The sequence below is a fragment of the Lonchura striata genome, chromosome 12 (assembly GCF_046129695.1).
Source record: "Lonchura striata isolate bLonStr1 chromosome 12, bLonStr1.mat, whole genome shotgun sequence".
Classification (NCBI taxonomy): domain Eukaryota; kingdom Metazoa; phylum Chordata; class Aves; order Passeriformes; family Estrildidae; genus Lonchura; species Lonchura striata.
The window spans coordinates 11,006,309-11,025,666 of NC_134614.1; the positions used below are offsets into that span (position 1 = coordinate 11,006,309).

The 19,358-nt window shown below is 36.3% G+C and overlaps 1 protein-coding gene across 6 annotated transcripts in view; it reads left to right on the forward strand.

Annotated features, from left to right (window-relative positions):
* CACNA2D3 (calcium voltage-gated channel auxiliary subunit alpha2delta 3) overlaps nucleotides 1–19,358 on the forward strand; it is a 400,132-nt gene that overhangs the window by 88,683 nt on the left and 292,091 nt on the right. For all 6 annotated transcript variants that reach the window (XM_021532923.2, XM_021532931.3, XM_021532906.3 and 3 more), the window contains one exon: nucleotides 3,647–3,763. In XM_021532923.2, the coding sequence (XP_021388598.2) occupies nucleotides 3,647–3,763 (117 nt within the window). The remainder of the gene's footprint in view (nucleotides 1–3,646; nucleotides 3,764–19,358) is intronic.

Below are 19,358 nucleotides of genomic sequence, written 5' to 3' on the forward strand. Positions count from 1 at the left end.
CAAATGATAAATGTTCTTGTCTCTCTAGAGAATTTCTTACCAAATGCTGATTTTTGCAAGCTGACAGAATCAGCATTTCAAGTATTTTTTTTATCATGCAGCAAATTAGAAGTTGTACCTGCTTCATCTTCTAGGCAATTGGAAATTCATTTATCAGAAGAAATTTCCAACTATGCCTCTAATATTTCATGCACTTTTTTTAGCAAGTCAATTGTTTATAGCAAAGTTAGAGCTGTTTTCTCTTTTTTAAAATAACAATACACATGTATTGCCTATGTTACAAATTATGAGAATTGTCAGTATCTCTCAATGAAGTAAAATTAGGGAAGATTGAAAAAGCCTAAGGGTTGAATTTTTTTTTTAATAAAACAAAATAACTTTCTCATCAGCTTCATTATTTTTACAGAGAAGGGAAATGGTAATTTAAGGCACTGCTTGTATGAGCACCTTCATAACAGCAGTGCAACAAGGTAGTTTGCAAGTCTGGAGTATAAAGGCCAGCCTGGCCCAAAAGCTTGGTTTTTTCTGCTACTCGTTTTGCTTAACTGGAACAATAGTGCCACGCTGCTTTCTCAAGATGATATCAAAATATAATAATTTAATTTTTTAAAATTTTCAACTGTAATTCAGACTATATAATTGCTGTTTTAATTTATTGAAACTTAAACTAAATTTTAATATGTAAAAATATAGTGGTGAGGAAGGGACGAGGGCCTGGAGGTCAGAAATCTCTGCAGTGAAAGAAAGGGAATGCAGTATTAATGACGGCCTTTGTTGTGGTTTTATTTTGGTTTTGTTTTGTTTTTTTCACTATCCTGTGGTTCAGGTTTCTTGTATTGAGAGTTGCTATAAAATCAGGTTCTTTGTACGTGGAATATAAACCCCAGCATCCTGCAGAGTGAGCACCGAGGGCACAGACGCACCCAGGTCAGGCTGGCACCTCTCCTCTCCAGGCACCAGGAGAGAAAAACAGCTGGAAGTTTTTTCCAACCACATAATTTTCCTGTTTTGAAACATTCTGATGATGGCTGAGAAAATGATAGAAGTTCTTCTTTTTTAATGGCAGTGAAATTTCAAATATAAAATATGTAATACATAAACCTTTTGGTTGCCAGGGTCTTGCAGACCACGTAAGCTCTCCTAGTTTTGTTGCAAATGTTCTTGAAGGTTTCCAGCAACTGAGTAGAGTTGCACACCATGCAAAATGTGGGGTCTTTTCAAATAGATCTGAAATAATATCTTCTGTTTCTTCCCATTTATTCTTTTGTGTTGGAACTTGGGCATTTGAATTATGAAAAAATGCATTTATTTACTATGAACTGGCATAATTATAAGATTATAAATTATCAGTTAAGAAATCATTCACATCTCTTTTGAGCGCAAGTTATTTTTAGTTTTCAAAAGCACCAGTTACTCACCATTCAGAAGTGTGGCTTTTTAATATGCTTTCACAAGAGCCTAATAGACCATGTGGTAGGGTTCTGTGTGCCTAGAAAATGTTGTGGATTTCAACAGCTCCATTCAGTTTTCAGGCAAATGCAGTGAATAATTGCCTGGCTTTCTTCACTCAATGGCAAAGCTTAAATCAATAAATCTGATAACCTGAAAGCTGTCTCTTCAAGTGCTGCATTTTAGAACACTTTCTAAAAACTCAAAGGTCAAGTTTAAAGGAAACATTTTTATCAGGAGGTGATATGTTGAACATGATCTCTGCAGCTGGAAATAAGTGATTCAAATTTGTACTTGATTTGTTTTAAATTCTCCAGAGCTTCAAATCCTGTGGGATGTGGACAGTCATTGACATCATTAATTAACTGGCAGTGTTTTCAGTTTACTGATCATTTACTGCATTTTATCATGGTGTTTGTTACAATTGCATTTGCCTCTCTTGTCTACTCTGTTCTGATATTTTCTCCAGTGAATAAAAAAAAGTGTATTTTTCTATTTTAGAAAAATCCCTTTTATCTCTAGTAATGGCATAAATGGACTTCAAGAATTGAAATCAGAACTCTGTTGATTTTATCTAAGTGCAGATCAAAGAGGAGAAAAACCCAAATCTCCCTGCCTGCCTTGAGGGAGTAAAATGCAAGGAGTGTGTTTGAGGTTTCTTAGGTTGCTAGATTGCTATTAAGGTCTCAAACTAGAGATTAATGGCAGGTAAAAATGTGGAAAAATGAAATTATTGCTGAAATTACATATATTAAAAAATTGCCCATAATATTTACTGAAGCTTTGTATTTTTAACTTTGTTCCAAAATTGTCTGCAAATTATGTTTTATTAAATATTTTTTCATTATCAAAACATTCACACAAGTTTTTACGGAGAAGTGTAAAGTTTAAAGGAAGTACAAAGTGTCAGTTTATCTTCAAAATTAGTTTTGTTGGGGGAAATGGGTACAACATGTACAGGCATTCTCTTAACAAAAAAGTCCTTTCTTGCATCACCAGCCAGCACATAACTGGTCCTGGTTTATTCACTGTTTTGAACATTTTATTATTCATCCCGGTGCTTTGAACCACTGTTTTTGCTCACCTTGTTCTCCATTGTCTCTCTGGAGTTCTATAAGAATCATCATTCTGCAGGCAAATTTTAATGATAATTTTTTAAAATTACACCATTTGATTTTATTCACTTGAACACTGTGGGTTGTCCCAGGAGTCTGCTGCAGAGGCTGGGGAGATATTTTTGGCACACAGGGCTAATGGGCAGGGGGCTGGTGTGCCTCCCTTCTCCCTCCTGTGTCATGGAGGTGCAGTTTATGGTCAGGTGAAGGGTTTGCTGATGGGCACTGATCAGTTCAACACAGCTGGGTGTGTTTGAGAGAGAGAGAGGGACAATGGCCAGAGTGGAAGCCAGAAGTTCTTACAGCACAGGCTGCAGTGGAATAATGTGGGGAAGAAGAATGTTCTCAGCCTTAAATTAATTTTGATAATTAATTCTTACAAAGCTTCCTTATAAACACTGATGAGGACAAAAAAGGATTGGCATGCAGAAAATAGAGGATAAAACTTGTTTTGAATATATTTTTAGTGCTTAGGTATTCTGAGAGTTATTCACATTGTGAAACGTGGTAACGCTCATCATGTTGGATAAAGGATGCTTTGGTGCTTGTGTTTGGATGAAGGCTCAAGTTGATGTGCATTGTTTAGGCTTTTCTTTGCATGTCTAGATAAGCTTGCAGTGTGAGTACTCCTAATGTAAGTGTTGTATAAAGCTTGTGAAACAGGCATCTACAGGAGGTTCAGCTCAGGAGGATTCTAGGTTGCTAAGCCATAGGGATTGCCAATCATATCACTGTTTTTACATGATTTTTGGAGGCGATACAAGGATTTTTTGTTACTTTTCTTTTGGCTCTGGTTTAGTTGTGGGGAAGAGTAATTTAAACATTGTGAAGGAGAGTTATCGTTTTCCTACAGTGCACGAGATAAATATTTTTATTATTTTTTAAATGGACTTCTGGTTCTAATCCAGTTGTTCTCTCCCCATGACAGCATCTTGGCACAAAGCAGCCTGCTGTCATGCAAATAAACATCAGATAAATGAAGAATGTCAGCAAAAGTGTAATATAAAACGAATAATTAGTTGTCAAAATTTCAGCTGGTTTCCTGTGAGTAACTTTTCCCTATTTTTCTTTTCTTCTTTTAGAAATACAAAGAATATGAGAAGGATGTTGCAATAGAAGAAATTGATGGCCTTCAGCTTGTGAAAAAGTTAGCAAAGAATATGGAAGAAATGTTTCATAAGAAATCTGAAGCCGTACGGGTAAGCAGCAAATCAATCTGCTATTTCCTTCTATGATGTAAAACTAAATATATAGTTTAGGCTCTGCTCTGAAGGCTGTACTAGCAATTGAAGGTGCTGAAGTGGAAATGCTAAAGCTTTCAGAAGTATTTTAGGATCAGTGTTCAAGAGAATATATTTAAATTACTCATGCCATCAATAGATAAATGTAAGAGTGTGCAATGAGATTGGGACTACCAATTTCCAATATGAATTGTAAAATATCACTTGTGTGCAGTAAAACCTAAGTGCATGTGGTTAAAATGTTAGATTTTAACCTATCCAACCAAAGCAGACTTAGTATCAGTGCTCACTATTATAAAAATAGTATTGCAGGAACATATCTGAGTTCAATAACTGTTCTTTAGTTCAGAAAAAGATGCAAACACTTCAAATTGTAAACAGTTTAATTGTGGTAAGTACTACATCACTCTTCAGGAAGCATATTAATGATCACTGAATAACTAGACTATTCTCTGTATATCTATAAATTTTTGTGCTTTTTTCTTTTTTTTGTTGTATTTTTCTATCTCGATTCTGATCCTTTTGTAATATCTTTGGTGTCTATTAGACTTACTAGAAAATAAAAATAAAAGTTCAGATTTTTATGTTTTATTATATCAAATAGGAGTTTATTGTAATGTGTGTGGTCTAAAGAGTAAAAAACAAAAATCATCTTGTTGTAGGTTTCCTTTTGCATTATTCTTTGCTAGAAATTGAGCTGACTGCCTGGAATATTAGCTCCTGTGGCATCACCCCATCAGGAAACTCACGGGACATTATGGTGATGCTGTTTACCATCAGCTGCTCTATTTCAGCCAGACTTAGCTGCTCAGTTGAGCTGAGGATGCTCCTGGCTGCACTGCAGAGCTGGAGGTATCACCCAGGGACAGGGATTCCTTTTGTGGGACTGAGGATACAATTCCACCCTCAGCCGGGTATTATTTGTTATGGTGCAGAAGGGAGGAAGGAATTTGGCTACATTTAAGAGGTTGAATTTTCAGGGCTGGCAGTGAAGTAAAACATATTTCAGCTTGTAAAACTGAGCTCACTTGGCAGGGAAGCAGAGAAAGACAATAAACATGGAACCCCGCAACGCTATTTTTACAATGTGTTTTTCAGAGGAAAAACTACACTTTAATATGTGTGCAACAGCTTCCAGAAGCCTGAAGAATATTGACTTGGGGAAGGGGGAGGACCCTTTTTCTTGTTTCTTTGCAGAGAAAACTGCTCCCCCGAGATCATAATGTGAACAGAGCATTCTTGGAGCAGCACTTGTTTAGAGCGAGAAGTGACCAGCGAGCTGCGCGCTTGGCTGGTGAGGGAATAGAATTCCATAGGGAGGAGTGCTGGTAAGGAAGAGCAGTTTGTGTCTCAATTAGAGCTTCGTAACAAATGTTTAGAACAGGTTTGGTCTCTTCATACAGATGGTGTTTTTATCTAAAGAGGGAAAAAAATATACGGGGTCAATATAGACCACCATGCTCTGAGTAAAAACAAGCCCAAATTCCGTGAAGTCAAACCATGCGTGTAATCTTGGGTGAATGGATTTTAGTGCTGGAAAAAGTGACTGAAATCCAGAGCCTTTTTGGAAGGTTTCCATCTTTGGAAAGGAATCTAAAAATGTGGTTTGAACAGGGTCACTTCTTTTAAAAAATGATCTGTTTAGTATACTTTCCAATTTAGCTCTTAATTTTTGCATAATTATATAAATTGGTCCTTCTTGATGCTAGAGATGTAAAGAGTGACCCATTCTGTTCTGGTAGTAAATAGTGCTTGGCAATTTTCATCCTAAGAAGTACAAAATCCTTTGGTACAATGCAGGTTTTGCATAAATTTTGTCCTTGGTTCATCACAACTAATTTTCCCCTTGTATCTGGGGAGGTGAGATGGGAATTAGAAAACTCCTCCACACTTAAGAGCTCTATTCCATCCTGGTACTGGATCATCTTGGCTCTAAAACACTTGAATTTTGACATAAGCTTTTGATGGAAACTTGTGCAAGAGCACTGAAATGTAGAATTCAGAGTAATATGTCAGGTATATTGGTGGTGATGTTGAAGGAAGTGCTAAATGAATAATACCATACAAAATATCCCTCAGCCTTAGAAATAATGGGGACATGATCGTGAGGCTGCAAGTCCAAGGACTCAGAAAATGTGTTCCAATATTAGCCCAAATTGTTACCCTACACCACTGAGCAAATTTGCTTCAAGTACACATCAAAATCCATTGTTGACTAAAATGTTTTATCCAAAAGCATTTTGGGCTAAACATACTTCTTCAGGTATTAGCAGATGTAGCACTCTGAAAAATGTTCAAAAATTCATAGTACATAAAGTGTTTGATTTGTAGAAAAGGCCAAGAAGAATGAGTTTTTGTGGAGGTTTTTTTTATAGTTCTGCTTGATGCTTTCAAACATATGAACTTATTTGAAGCTACTAATCACATGTGAACTCTTCTCCCTTCTCCCCCTTAATATTCTGGATGATTTTTTATCTTTCTGTCTCATTGCTTTTCTTAGTGATTAGTTGGTTCAGTGTGATTTTTATCATATTCATTCCCTGTTTGAATTACCCTTCAGTATGCAATTATCCTATCACAGATTGTCCTATTTTTGTTCTGTCAGATACATAAGATAAATGGAAAACTGAAAGTATTAAACCAATTATATAACCTTTTGTCATCTACTTACTGATGGAAAACCTTGCAAGTAACATTTCTCCCCCCGCCTTCTCCCCAGTGTTCACTATTTACCTTGGGTTTATATCAGTTCAGGATATTCCTGTTAACCATTTCCTTCCTAATGCTGCTCTGCCTGACTGAATTTCAGGCAGGCTGTTTTGTATTTTATTTTCAAGTATTTGTAACATGAATTAAGTTAAAATCCCTGAGCTGTGGTTTTGATTCAATGCTGCTGGTGCTTCATTTCTATCTGTGACAAAGGTAAATGGATCCAGTTAATTTTAATATTACAATGCTCGAGATGGGAAAAATCTTACTCCCCATAAGGTGATAGACACAGAAGGGTTTCCTGCATAGTACAGCAGTTATTTTAGTTTTACAGCCAAACACAAATAATCCCTTTGAGACCTTTGTGTATTCTGCTGTCACTTGAGGTGTTGGTGATTTTCCAGGACTTTTCGTTATTTCACTCATAGGAAGTTTGCTTCATCAGTCTTAAAGTTACCTGTGATTTTTTTTGAATAGAACTGTTAAAAGATTTTATGATACTTCAGTGACTTTACTTATTTGGAACTGAATGGGAACAAAGCACTGTGATGTAATGCTCAATAACAAATGACCATGACAACAAACTGGATAGTGAAATACAGGTGGAGTTAAAATTGTTCATTTTAGTGCTTTTACTTTTCCTAGTTATTGGCATATTGGGAAAAAATTGAAGGCTAGATGAAAGAGAAAAATATAGCAAAATGAAAGATAACCAAGTTATTAGGGAATATTTGAAAAGCTATTATAAAAATCTTAGCTTTGCACTAAAATTTTGATGTTCATTAATATGTCCTTGCGAATAGAGAGGTGCTATAAAAATGATTGTTCATTCACTGCTATGATGGCAATTCAAGTGTTAAGGATGGTTTTTCTTTAAGGCAACTACACTTGCTGCAGTGAAAAATGCAAATAAGAGGCTTCTTTTTATTAACTTTTCCTACTATAGCTACCTGGTGTTCATTGTGAAGCTGATTCTCATTATAACTGTACTGTGAAAAGTAATTGCTGTTGTACAGTAATTCAATTTCAGTGCATTCATGCATCAGTAAACCAGCGGGGTTTATCTAGAGAAACCTGGGACTCTAAAGCCTTTTATCATGAAATTCCACATGCAGACAAATGTTCTTCCAAGGAGTAGAATATCAGCATTTACATTTAACAAACATTTGCAATGAAGAGAAATGGATTTTTTTTCCACTGATGATTTTTACACCAGTCTTTAAGCTTTTTTTGGATACTATTAGGATGATATGGTTTATGCACAGCTAAAGTAATGTATGTGTTTGAGATGTTTATTCATATGCATATGTGGTGTGCACATTTTAGTATGCACAAGTATATTTATGTGGGTACAGATCTTTAGATGTGCATTTTGGGGTTTATATGTGCCATATCAACAGCTGTAATTTGCCATTGCTTTTCTGCATGTATATGTACATATATACGTAACAAAGTGTTAAACAGCACATACTGCATTCAGATATTTCCAAGCAAATACTGGTTGTCTGGTCAATAAAGGAATTTTTATTTAAAAAATAAAATTTGATGGCTGCAAAATGAACTCGATTTGATGAGAAAAAGATCACGGCGAGTAATTCAAAGCTGAGAGTGAAAGTTGCTAAGGAATGCTTCTTTATTCAGAGCACTACAAAAGATTTCCATAGAGTGTATGAAAGCTCAATAAAAATTCATACTGAATTCTGTGGTCCATAATTAGAGCTTTATTTACAATACACCTCCAAATACTTTAAACTTTCCTTGAGTGTACTTGGAATTTAACTTATTTTTAGTGTGTAAATTAGTGGAGAGATCCTTCCTATTCGAGGCAACAGTGAGGAATATTCCAGGTGAATTTTGACCTGATTTTTTTTGAGGTTGTTTTAAATGTGCACTGGCTTGAATACTCATGGTGTGTTTTATTGCACTGTATTTTCATTCTGTTTTTCTATCACTTTGATCAAGGCTAGATCGGGAATGACATTCTTGAGAAGAGAAGCAAACAATCATTCATATTTTATATTCATATAGTATAATAGAAATAGATCTTTAATACCAAAATGTATTCCTTTTCTGGGCTCACTACTTCAAAGATAGAGCAAGCTAAGTTCCTTCCTTCAGCTAATTTGCATCTGTAGAATTAGAAGAAAAATGAATGTCAATGTGCACTCTTTACAGCTGCAGCTCAATGGGGTCTGTATTGACCCCTGATTTTTTTTTTATAAATATAGTAAGAGAATTTTTTTTAATCTTCAGATGAAAATGAAAAAAAAAGAACTTCAACGTTAAGTTTATAAAATTACGGAGGGAAAGAAATTATACATGGTTGTGGGCGGGAGGAAATTATGGTGAATCAACCCAGTATCACTATAAATAGGTTTAACTGACAGAATAAAGACATAATGAATAAAGGAGAGATGGCTACAGTTGTGTTAATTACTGCTAACAAATTAATGGTTTTCAGCAATATTTTTGTATTCACATTTAGTATTTTAACTGTAATTGTTGCTATTTAATTTTGATGTCATTTAAATTTGCTCACAGTTTTACTGGTCTCCTTCGTGTGTCAGTAATTAATTTGTGTTCTTGAATTCATCAAGAGCTTTATTTTTACTTTTATGAAAATTAGAATACATTAGAAAATGAAAAGATGGATAGCAATCCACTGACAGTGCAATATTCAGTAGCATAATATATAACCTTGATAGCCATGATTTGGAGAATATTTAAAGGCACAGTAAATATTTTTCTTTATTGCTGTTAGGCTAGAAGATTGCTTTTGGTAAATGTGTAGAATTTAGGATATTCAACAAATGAGGGACTGGCAAACATATTCTAGTGCAGGTAACTAAATCCCACATTGCTGCTTCTCTTTTTAGTTCTTTGAGTTTGCCAAGAAATTTTTGTATTTGTAAACTGATACTGCTATGAATTTTGAAAGGGGGAAAAAATATTTTTATTGGAGTGTGGGTGGGCTTCTTTTCTCCTTAACCTTCATTCCCATGGCTGTGGTGTGAGAGCTCAAACTGTCCTCAGGTGCATTTGCTGGTAAACAGGAGGAATGGATGAAATAGGTACAATCAGTTTACCTCATACCTTCCCTATGTGTGTAATGGAATAAATATGGAATAGACAGCTTTAGTGGAAGTTAGTTTTTCTGTAGACCTCTCTGAATCACAGCAGGGAGGCCAAGTGCATTGATGAAATATTTAACTCTCCGAGGTCCTAAAACCCAGGTTAGCTGAGTTGTCAGAACAGGCCCTGGTAGGGGGGAAGAGGTGAAACATGGAAAAGCCCAGTGGGAGTGAGTGAAAAGAAAACCAGTGAAAACTACAGGGAGATGTTTCAGGGGATATGTGTTTGCCAGGATTTCCAGGGAGTCATGTACAGGATGTGCAATATCCAGGAATTCCTTTCTCCTGCTGGAGAAAACTCTGCTACAGCCCTGAAAATGTGGAACTTCCATGGTCTGGGTACAGTTTGAAATAAATATCTACAAAAAGTAAAGCATCTTGAACCATCTTTGGATTTTGTCTGTCTTTAAAATCCTGGCCTGTTAGTATGCTAAAGGAAAAAAAGAATCCATGGTCTAGTCAGTCTTAGGAAATGTAGTGAATTTCTTGAAGTTCAAATTTAGAAAAAAAACATAGTCATAACATAAAAAGGAGAAAAATTAAGGCTTGCAAAGAAAACTTCAAAGCATTTGCTGCAGGAGACAATTATGATGGTCTCACCTCCAGTCCTAAGAAAAGAAGGAAAAAGATAGTGCATTCAACAGTGTAGCATTTATGTGAAAATACAGCAAGGAAATCCAGCCACTTCACAGATTAGTTCCTGTATTAGACTTCACTGCAACAGTGTATAACATTCAGCCTCTACAATCAACATAAAATAGTTTTTCAGACAGCAGAGAAAAAACAATAAAGTAGTTTTGGAAGAATGAAGTAGGATAAATTAGTCTCATTTATCCTTCTTTCTTATCAGTGTTTTAGGGTATTATCATATTTTAGTGCTTTACATTAACATTAATTATTTTAACAAGGTCATATTGTCCAACTTTCTGTTCAGTGTGGGATTTAAACTAGTCACTTCAGATGGTAATGTTTTAATTAAAACTGAATTTCACAACTGTCATCTTCTCAATTTTCAATTAGGATTCTGATCTCATATTGTAAATACATATCATTGAATCAATTTGTTGGAATTATAAATATTGGTACTTTTATGTCAAAGAAATGATAGATGTTCAGTGTCATATCAACTTGAGAGGGTTTATTGATACCTATTTTTAATTGAATTTAAATATTCTCTTGAGAAGATGCACTATAACTTGCTGTTCATGTAACATTAGCCTGTTTTCAGAAACCTTGTGTTCATTTGTTTTAATGCTTGGGTAATAAAAAAGATCTCTTCTTTTAGAGATTGCTCAGCCTGTGCAGAGCAGGTTTCCAAGCTGCTGCCTCCTTTTTCCATCCCATGAATGATGCCAACTCCTCTGCTCCATCTGTGGAGCGTGAGGGAGCAGCAGAGGAGGAGCCTTTAATAGCTTTCTTGGAGGCATTTAATGAATGGTCATTTATCAATATTTTGAGGAGGAGAGAGACTGTCATCTCTGTGTGATACTTCATTTTGAAGTGCTCAGAAGCATTTCAATGAAAAGAGTTGTAAAGAGAATTCATGGGTGTTTTTTATGAGGATTAACTCTTCCCTCTGCGATGGAGCTTCCAGCAGGGTCAGGAGTGTTGGCTCAGCCTGACCTGCCCCTGGAGCATCATTGTATGAGAAGAGCCTCCTGCACACATAACTGAGGGCAAATACCCCATTTATCCTCTTCACTCCCACCTTTCTTGAGTTTGACTCCAGTGTAATTAGGTAGAAAGAGGCCTGCTTAATCTAAAATACTTCCAGCTTAGTTGATTTTTTATGTCTCTAACAGCTGACTCTGTATTCCAAACATGCCCAGCAGTGGTCATTGCATTTCCTTGCTCTCTCACATTTTGGATTTTTAGAACTTACTGCTTCAAAAGTTATTCTGCCTCATCTTAGTTTCTCTGGGACAGGAGAACTGCACAGACTCTCCCGGTGTGCTTTTTAAGCTCATGGGCTCTCTGATCATTCCAGGGAGCTTCTGACTAGGGCAGGGGTAAAGAAACTCCCAGCACTATTAACTTCAGGTGGTGACAATTTCTGCTGGAATTAAATCAGAACATCAGGCTTATAACTACTGGTAGCATGTGAAACTTTTGGGAGACAAAAGTAGACCAACAATGAGATAATCTGCTTACTTTTTAATTTTTTAATTAAATTAAATTAATTTTTAAATTTTAATGCTCTGGAAAAGCAGGGCCTTATTTTGAGTGTGAGTTAACCAAATATTTAGTTCTTGTTTTGAACTGTATTTTAACAGCTGTCTGAAATACAACTGAAATAAAACACCAGTTTTGATGCTGTAATGACAATTTCAAATGTTCAAAATTAATCTTCCTTTTGATGAATACCAAGAAAAAGGCTCAAGGTTTGTTTGCTAATGTTAGACTCTTGGATTGTCCTGACCTGTACTTTTACATACTTGCAAACTGGCAATGGCTCTTAAAAAAGAATTCTCCCTTCTGGCTTCCACAGGTGCCTGCTCACCTCTCCTTTCTCCTTTACTTTTGCTCCACTGAGCTGTGGCAAATCTGTGCAGAACAGTCTGAGATTTTTAAGATCCAAGAATTATCCCATGCAGAAACCTGAAAACAGAAAACTAAGAGAGGCTTTTCCCCTTAGATTAATTAGGATCTTGTTCATTGCATGGCATGAAAAATGCTTCTAAGAGTAAGGCCCAGGAAAGAGATGGGAGACAGGAATGAGTTGGATGAGCACTACTTTTTTTATTTTCTTATGGAAATGGTGGTGATGACTTAGAAATCTATTGAAACATTTCTGCATTTGGATGATTTTTTTAAACTCTGGTGACTTTACAGATGTTTAGGGAAATGGTCTAATTACTTATAGGTCCTTCCAGTTCTGGTATTCTGTGTGTCACTGGGCTAAAATGTGCTTTGCATGTTGTACTAGAGGGTGAAAATCTCCTCCCCTGTCTGTAGGTCATCAGTTCCTCATGTGTTGTAGCTGCAGAAACCTGAGCTTAAAATTTCATTTTGGTAGGGAATAAGACAAGGTGGCTCACACATGGCACATTAGATTTGAGATTTTGCTGGACAAGAGGACTCACTCTGAGTCTCACAGTGCACAAATTCTGTGGTACTTCAGTCTGTGACACTGGAGACCAACCAGCTTTAGGGCTGATAGAAGGGGTGGAAAGACTCTTACTGAAATAATAGTCTTGGTATTGATCAATTTAACTAATTAATCGATCAAATTATGCTTAAAATTAAAATGTTAATGAGTTTTAAATTACTTACAAAGACAGACTCTGAATGTGAGGTTTCATGAAAATGTCTAGGCAAAGCTTTCCATGTGCACAGCCAAAAGCATCCTAATACATTTCTGCTGGAGATTTAGGATTTGTGGCAGGAACAGCTGAGGCTCACAGCTCTGGCAAGAACTGCAGCTCACTTGGGTGAGCAGGTGCAGAGCCTGACACCTGGGCTGGAGTTTGCTTTTCTGTTTTGAGGAGACACAAAGTTAAAAATTTGTGGCTGGGGGGAGCAAAAGTGTGAACTTTGATTTTCTAGTATTTTGCATTTGGAAGGAAGAATATTGTGTAGCTCATGTTATTCTAATCACTGTCATTTGCTGCTGGGGCCACGGTAAGAGCAAGTAATTTATTTCAGGAGCATCTTGATTTTGAGCCGTGTATTAAAACATTACCTTTGGTACATGTTTTAAAATTATTTGCAGTGAAGGGAACAAACAATAAATTATAGAGATCACTTTTTCATTTCTTTTACTTCCATATAAATAGATACACAGCCATGGACTCTTGGCCCACAAGCATTTCTCTGTCATTTAAGCTAGCACAGCATATCTTGGATGATTGCTTCTGGTGCTGTGCAAGTGCTCCAGGAGGACAAATTGTTTGAGTAAATAGTAACAAAAAAGGTGTTTCATGTAAGAAATAAACAGTTCCAAACTAATACTATAGATTGAAATTTTATTGATTAGTCTGGGTTTTTTTTTTTTAATATAAGTTTAAATTACAGCAATCGTGGCACAAAGCACTACAGAAATATTGCATTATAGGAAAATCTTCTGCCCTGTATTTTCAATGGGTCATTTAAGAGCAGTAGTATATACAAGCAAAAAGGAAAGCACTGCTCTGTACCTGTGAGTCTTTGTTTTAAAAAGAAGCTGGAACTGGAGAAGCAAGGCACAGGAAAAAGCAGCAAAATCTGTGTGCAGGAAAAGGGTCAGGGAGCATTTGGAGATTTTATGTAGCTTCACATCACCCTTGCCAGGTGTATCATAACATGGACTATTCACTACAGACTCCCCAAGAATATTACAGGACAGCTTTCTGTAAATCAGAAAAAAATTCAGGGACATCTCAGGTTAATTCTTAAATTCTTAAGTGTGAGGATAAGAGATTGTTTAAAACCACTGCTGTAACTGGTAAAACCTTGGCACAGGTTAAGGGAGAACCCTGGTAAACATCTTTTTTTGCTAGTTTATACATTGGTTTCTTTCATTGGTCGAGTTTCTGGTTTTGATACCCCTTGGGGCTATCAGAACAAAGGGATTTTCTCCTTTTTTAACACACTGAGCAGGCTAAAATAACATCTATTATTAAAAAAAGATTGGCTTGTATTAAATTTTTCCATTATATTGAAACAACTGGGTTTTGTCAGTAAAATAATACTTTTATCACTCATTCCCCATAACTTGTAGTGAGATGGTAATTTAGCACTCTGTAAATGTGCCAGTAAATTAGTAATTCTTGAATCATTAATTTTGCATTTATCTTAATTGAGTTACATATATGGATATTTATGGAATTTCTCTTTTTTACGCTTGAAAAATATTAATATTGAGATGGGTTTAAGAAAACTAAATCTTAATGGGAATATTTTTGATATTAAAAAAATGGAAATTTTGCCTTGATTTGTGAGTTAAGCAACTTTCATTTAAATGTTTCTATGAATCATTATAAAAATTGGAACAGCTATTTTCCTTTTGCTTTTAGATAACTCCATGCTCATGATCTGGTAATTAAATTCCTAACCTCTTGATCTTTATTTTTGACTGAAGTTCAATAAGGAATTGGATAAATTCATGAAAGATGAGTCAATAGGTGGCTAATTAATATACTAATTGACAACCTTTAAATCAGGAAGCCCATAAAACATTGATTGCCATAAGCTGAAATCATTTACTGAGAAAACAAACAAAGGCTTTTGTCTATTTCTCAGGGTTTTTAATCCATAATCACTGCTGGCCACTGCTGCAGAGTTTGGGAGCTCTTGTGTCCCTCTGTGCTGACACTCATTGCTGAGATCCTGTTCATGGCTTGAAGAGTTAAACTTAAAAAGTTGTTCCATGAATTCTGTGTTTTTGAAAGATCAGGATATTCTTATGTTAAAAGTGAAATTTTATTTGAAAAATGCTGCACGTTTATGGCTTTTTCTTCTCCTTGTCCAGCACTTTGTTTTCTGAGCTGGAAGAAACTGAACCATGCAGGTGACACTGGCCAGGCTGCCTTGTGCAAACCCAAAGCAATGTTCAGGAGAAACTCAGACCTTTGCAGATTGAGTTTTGCAGGAATTCTTTCTATATGCATATGTAAGATGGGTTGAACAGGTGAGAGAATATAGTTGTGTCATCATAATCTCTGATGATACTGTCAGGTGATAGTGCAGAAAAGGATGTAGTTTTATTACAGAAGTAGCAGAGAAATAGAGCATAGTTTAAAAATGATTAAAAAAGTGAAGTACAGAACAGTGGCTTTTATATGATATGTTCTTAGAACATTTCTATGGCACATATTGTGACAATCTGTAGGCCTATGTGCTTTTACTGTTGGTAGCTCGTTAGAATCTGGCAGGTAAAGGGGAAACATCTTCTGTAACTGCAAAATTGTAAAAGTCCAGCTGTTCCTGCCGAGGTTTCCCTGAGTTAAAGGGATATAGGATGTAGTCAATACAAACTCTAGGTTTTCTAAATGACATAACTAAAGTGTTTCATCTAAAATAGCAGAGCTAAGACAAATGTAGAAGCCTTTCATATATTATGCATGAATGAATGAAGTCTTAAACAGCTTCGTTCTGCAGCAGGGAAGATGAGAATTGTGGTGTAACGTGGTGCTGCCTGTCATAGACACAAATTGATCTTGCATTATTCTGATTATGCTGTAGAGCAGGACTCAGGAGGATGCTCAGCATTTCAGGTGTAAGTATGATGTTGTTCAGGAAGTCAGAGGCTTGGCATTTATAAGCAGGCACAAACATTGTGCATTTCTTCCAGGAGGAGGTAGTGCCAGTCCTGGGGCAGATGCTCCTTTGGCATAGCCCTACACTTACTGTGCTCCCACACAAGATAGATCCACACTGTTCATGCAAATCTTACAAGGCAGGGACCCCTGTGGGTGGTATACTTGATTTCTGGTTAATTTTAATTTGTTGAAGTAAAAGTCTTCCAAGGCACTTACAGGGCAAGATAAACTCACAGACATTCACTCAATGCAACCCCATAGAAGTTTAAAGCTCTGCTGTAGAAAAACTTGTGATGCCGTATATAAAATATATTCCGATTAAAAAAAACAAAAGCAATGAAGTGGTTTTTTTTCCATTATATCACATAAAATGCTTTTTTGTGTTATCATTGCTGCTGGCATAAAGGAAAACATCTTGGACAGTAAATTTGACTGCTTTTCCTTTCCATCTACTTGTGTGGTGACAAAAATAATTTAGTTTCAAAGCCTGCTTTATCCCCTGCACTCAGTCTGTCAAGTTAACATATTGACTGAGCCATCCTGATTGCAGCGTGGACCTTTGTCCAGACAGAAATTATTAGCACCAGCAGCTGATTTCACAGAGGACTGGGATCTGCCTGCAGTGGCGCATTTGACTTACTGCTAATGGGACTGAATTAAAGAAAGTGTTTTGCAGGAGAAATGTCTTCATTATCCATTATAAATGTCTGTTATTTGTTTCCCCTTATTGGTGTTACAAAGCACTAATGCTTTAAGAAGTGAAATGGGGAAGTGCTATGGTGATTTTTACTCCAGAAATTAATTGCACTGCAATCCTCAGTGGCTGAACATTTAATTTCAGACTAAAGTAAAAGAAGATAAAATTAAATCCTAGATGAAATTTCATTCAGTCTGATTTCAGTATTAGTTTCTTATAATGCTTTTTGGGAGACAAACAAGTATTACCTACTGGCGTGAAAAGAGCCCATAGAATTTAATAAAAACACAAAGTGGTTAATACACTTTTTTATTAGGGTACGATTTTATTTTGTTGTTGTATGTATTTTATTTCAATTTTTCCTTCAAAATGGGCATTTTAAACTCGATATTTTCTCCTGTACAATTCTGCTTCTTTTTAAAATATGGCCTTCCTTTTCTGGTAATTTTCTTTTGCTGTTTATGAAGAGTTGAAAATAGACAAATTAATAATGGATTTTATTCTTTCTCTAAGTGCTTTAGTGTTAGTAAGCTAGTTTCGTCTGGTGGTATTACATCATGTATGAATTAGGTGATGAAAATTATTTTAACTTTTTTTGTGGAGTAATTATAAAAAAATTAAAATAACTAAGAAAAGGAATAATTGTTTGATTTAGAATAAAAATGAAAAATGGAACTAAACACTATTAATTTGCAGTGTTGTATTTCACTTGCCTACTCTCATTTTTACATAGTTCCCAATATATTTTCCAATGTTTTACATATTATCACATTTATGGTTAAAAGCTGTGAAATGGTTCCCCTTTCTCTCACTGGGGAATTTGAGTACTCTGAGCCAAAATTAGTGTTTGGGTCATTACAAAGACACTGCTGATATTGTATTTCATACTTAATGAATCTTTATTGGCATCTGGGTCTAACCTTGACTCTGCTTAGTGAATCATAACTTGGCAGGCTCAGAGTAGGTGCTTCACTGTCCTATCAAATTCCAGCAGAGATCATTTGGTCTTTCCCAGCAATTTCTTTATAACATGCAGCATTGTGTTTTTTAAAAAAAGTAATAATAAACATAAAATAATAATAAATTCAAAATAAAACTTCAGTATAAAAGTCATATTAGATTTAAACTTTGTAAACTTGATATGATTGTATTGTTAGTAAAGGTGATGTTCTCATATTTTGTAATGTTCTGCTAAAACCAAGCTTCTCCAGCTCATCGTCTGTAAAGCTCTCAAGGCTTGGTATTATGAACCTCAGAGTTTTCAGTACATGCAATAATTTTTTTAGCAGAAGAGAATAAAGAAATTCAAATTTCCTCTATGTGAACAACTGAGAAGAAGGTTGTTTCCAAGTCTTAACTTTTAGCATCTTAATGTAGATCTGGAGAGCTGCCCATCCCCTTTATGGAGTGTGGGAAGCTCTTTCAGGGTTCCAGGTCTCTGTAGCTGCTTCTCCTCCTTGCCCAGGAATTCTATGTGGCACTTCCATTATTTCTGTTTTAATTCCTTTTCATCTCAAAAAAAATAGTACAGAAGAGGAAAACAATTTTTTTTATAATTATGGGATTCTGAATTAAATAGAGAGTTAAATATGTTTTTAAAGGGTAAAAATACTGAGAAAAATCCTATTTTTATATACGTAGAGACTCAGAGAAGACATTTGCAATCCTTGAACACAGATGAATATTTTTTTTACCAAAAAACATGTACGCTTCTGGTAGCTGAGTGCAAATGATCCTGTGATGGGCAGTGACTGGCACCAGGAAATATCAGAAGCTTTCACCTGGTGGTGACCAAGGTCTCGTGGTCCAGGCAAGGGGTGCAGCAGGAGCAGCCCCCTGGTGTTCACCCTTCATCCCCTCCCCTCTGAGGCCTCAAAGCCTGGCTCATGGTGTGGAAGCTGTGCTCAGGTTTATGCTGAGGATTTTCACCTGGTGCTGTTGGGTGTGCTAAAGGCTCCTGTGAACTCTCTCCTTTCTGTGTCAGCTGTTGGCTAATATCACAATCACAGCACAGCTGCAACTTCAGCAGTGCAGGGTTCAGGTCTTAGGAAAGCAATAATGGACTTAAAAAGCTCAGAGAAGAGGAGCCAAGGCAATTGCAGGTTGGAAAGTCACTGTTGCAAGAGGATTCCATACATGTGACTGTTGCTGTAGGACACGTGAAATCACGACGCCAGCCGCTGCTATTGCAAAGGTGAAAAAGAGGAAGTTTATTTTCTGACTCCAGCATTTATACTTTTCCAAAGGTGACAGTGGATTGGAGGGTGAATGTGCCACCTCTCCAATGTCATTGAACAAACTACAAGTACATCAAATTTCTCTGCCTCTATGGAGGAATGCAGAATAATAGACTGCTTACAGAAAGTTGTGTGAGAAAGTTCTCTGTAAGAATGTAAACTCAGAAGGCTTTGGAAAATCTTAAGAATCAGGGCAACGTGTGACTTCCTCATTCTTGAGAAAAAGAGGCGAGGTGAGGTGAGAGTGGCAGCATTACAAATGGTGGGGAGGATTGCAGATTGCAGAGCAAGCAGCTGCTCTGTTTTCCATTGCAGTGCCTAAGGGAGGCTGCTCAGCTCTTCTGAAGTCCCACAGATGCAGACTGGAAGCTTGGCCAAGCATTCCTAAACCTCCCTCCTCCCCAGTGCACTTTCTCTGCCACCTGAAGAAGCAGCTTGTTTGATTTTGTTTTCCTCTCTCCGTGCTCAGGCTGTAGACACAGTAAGCATTTTTCTCAAGAAGTGTTTTTTTCTCTCAGTCTGAATAACCTGGAATGTTAT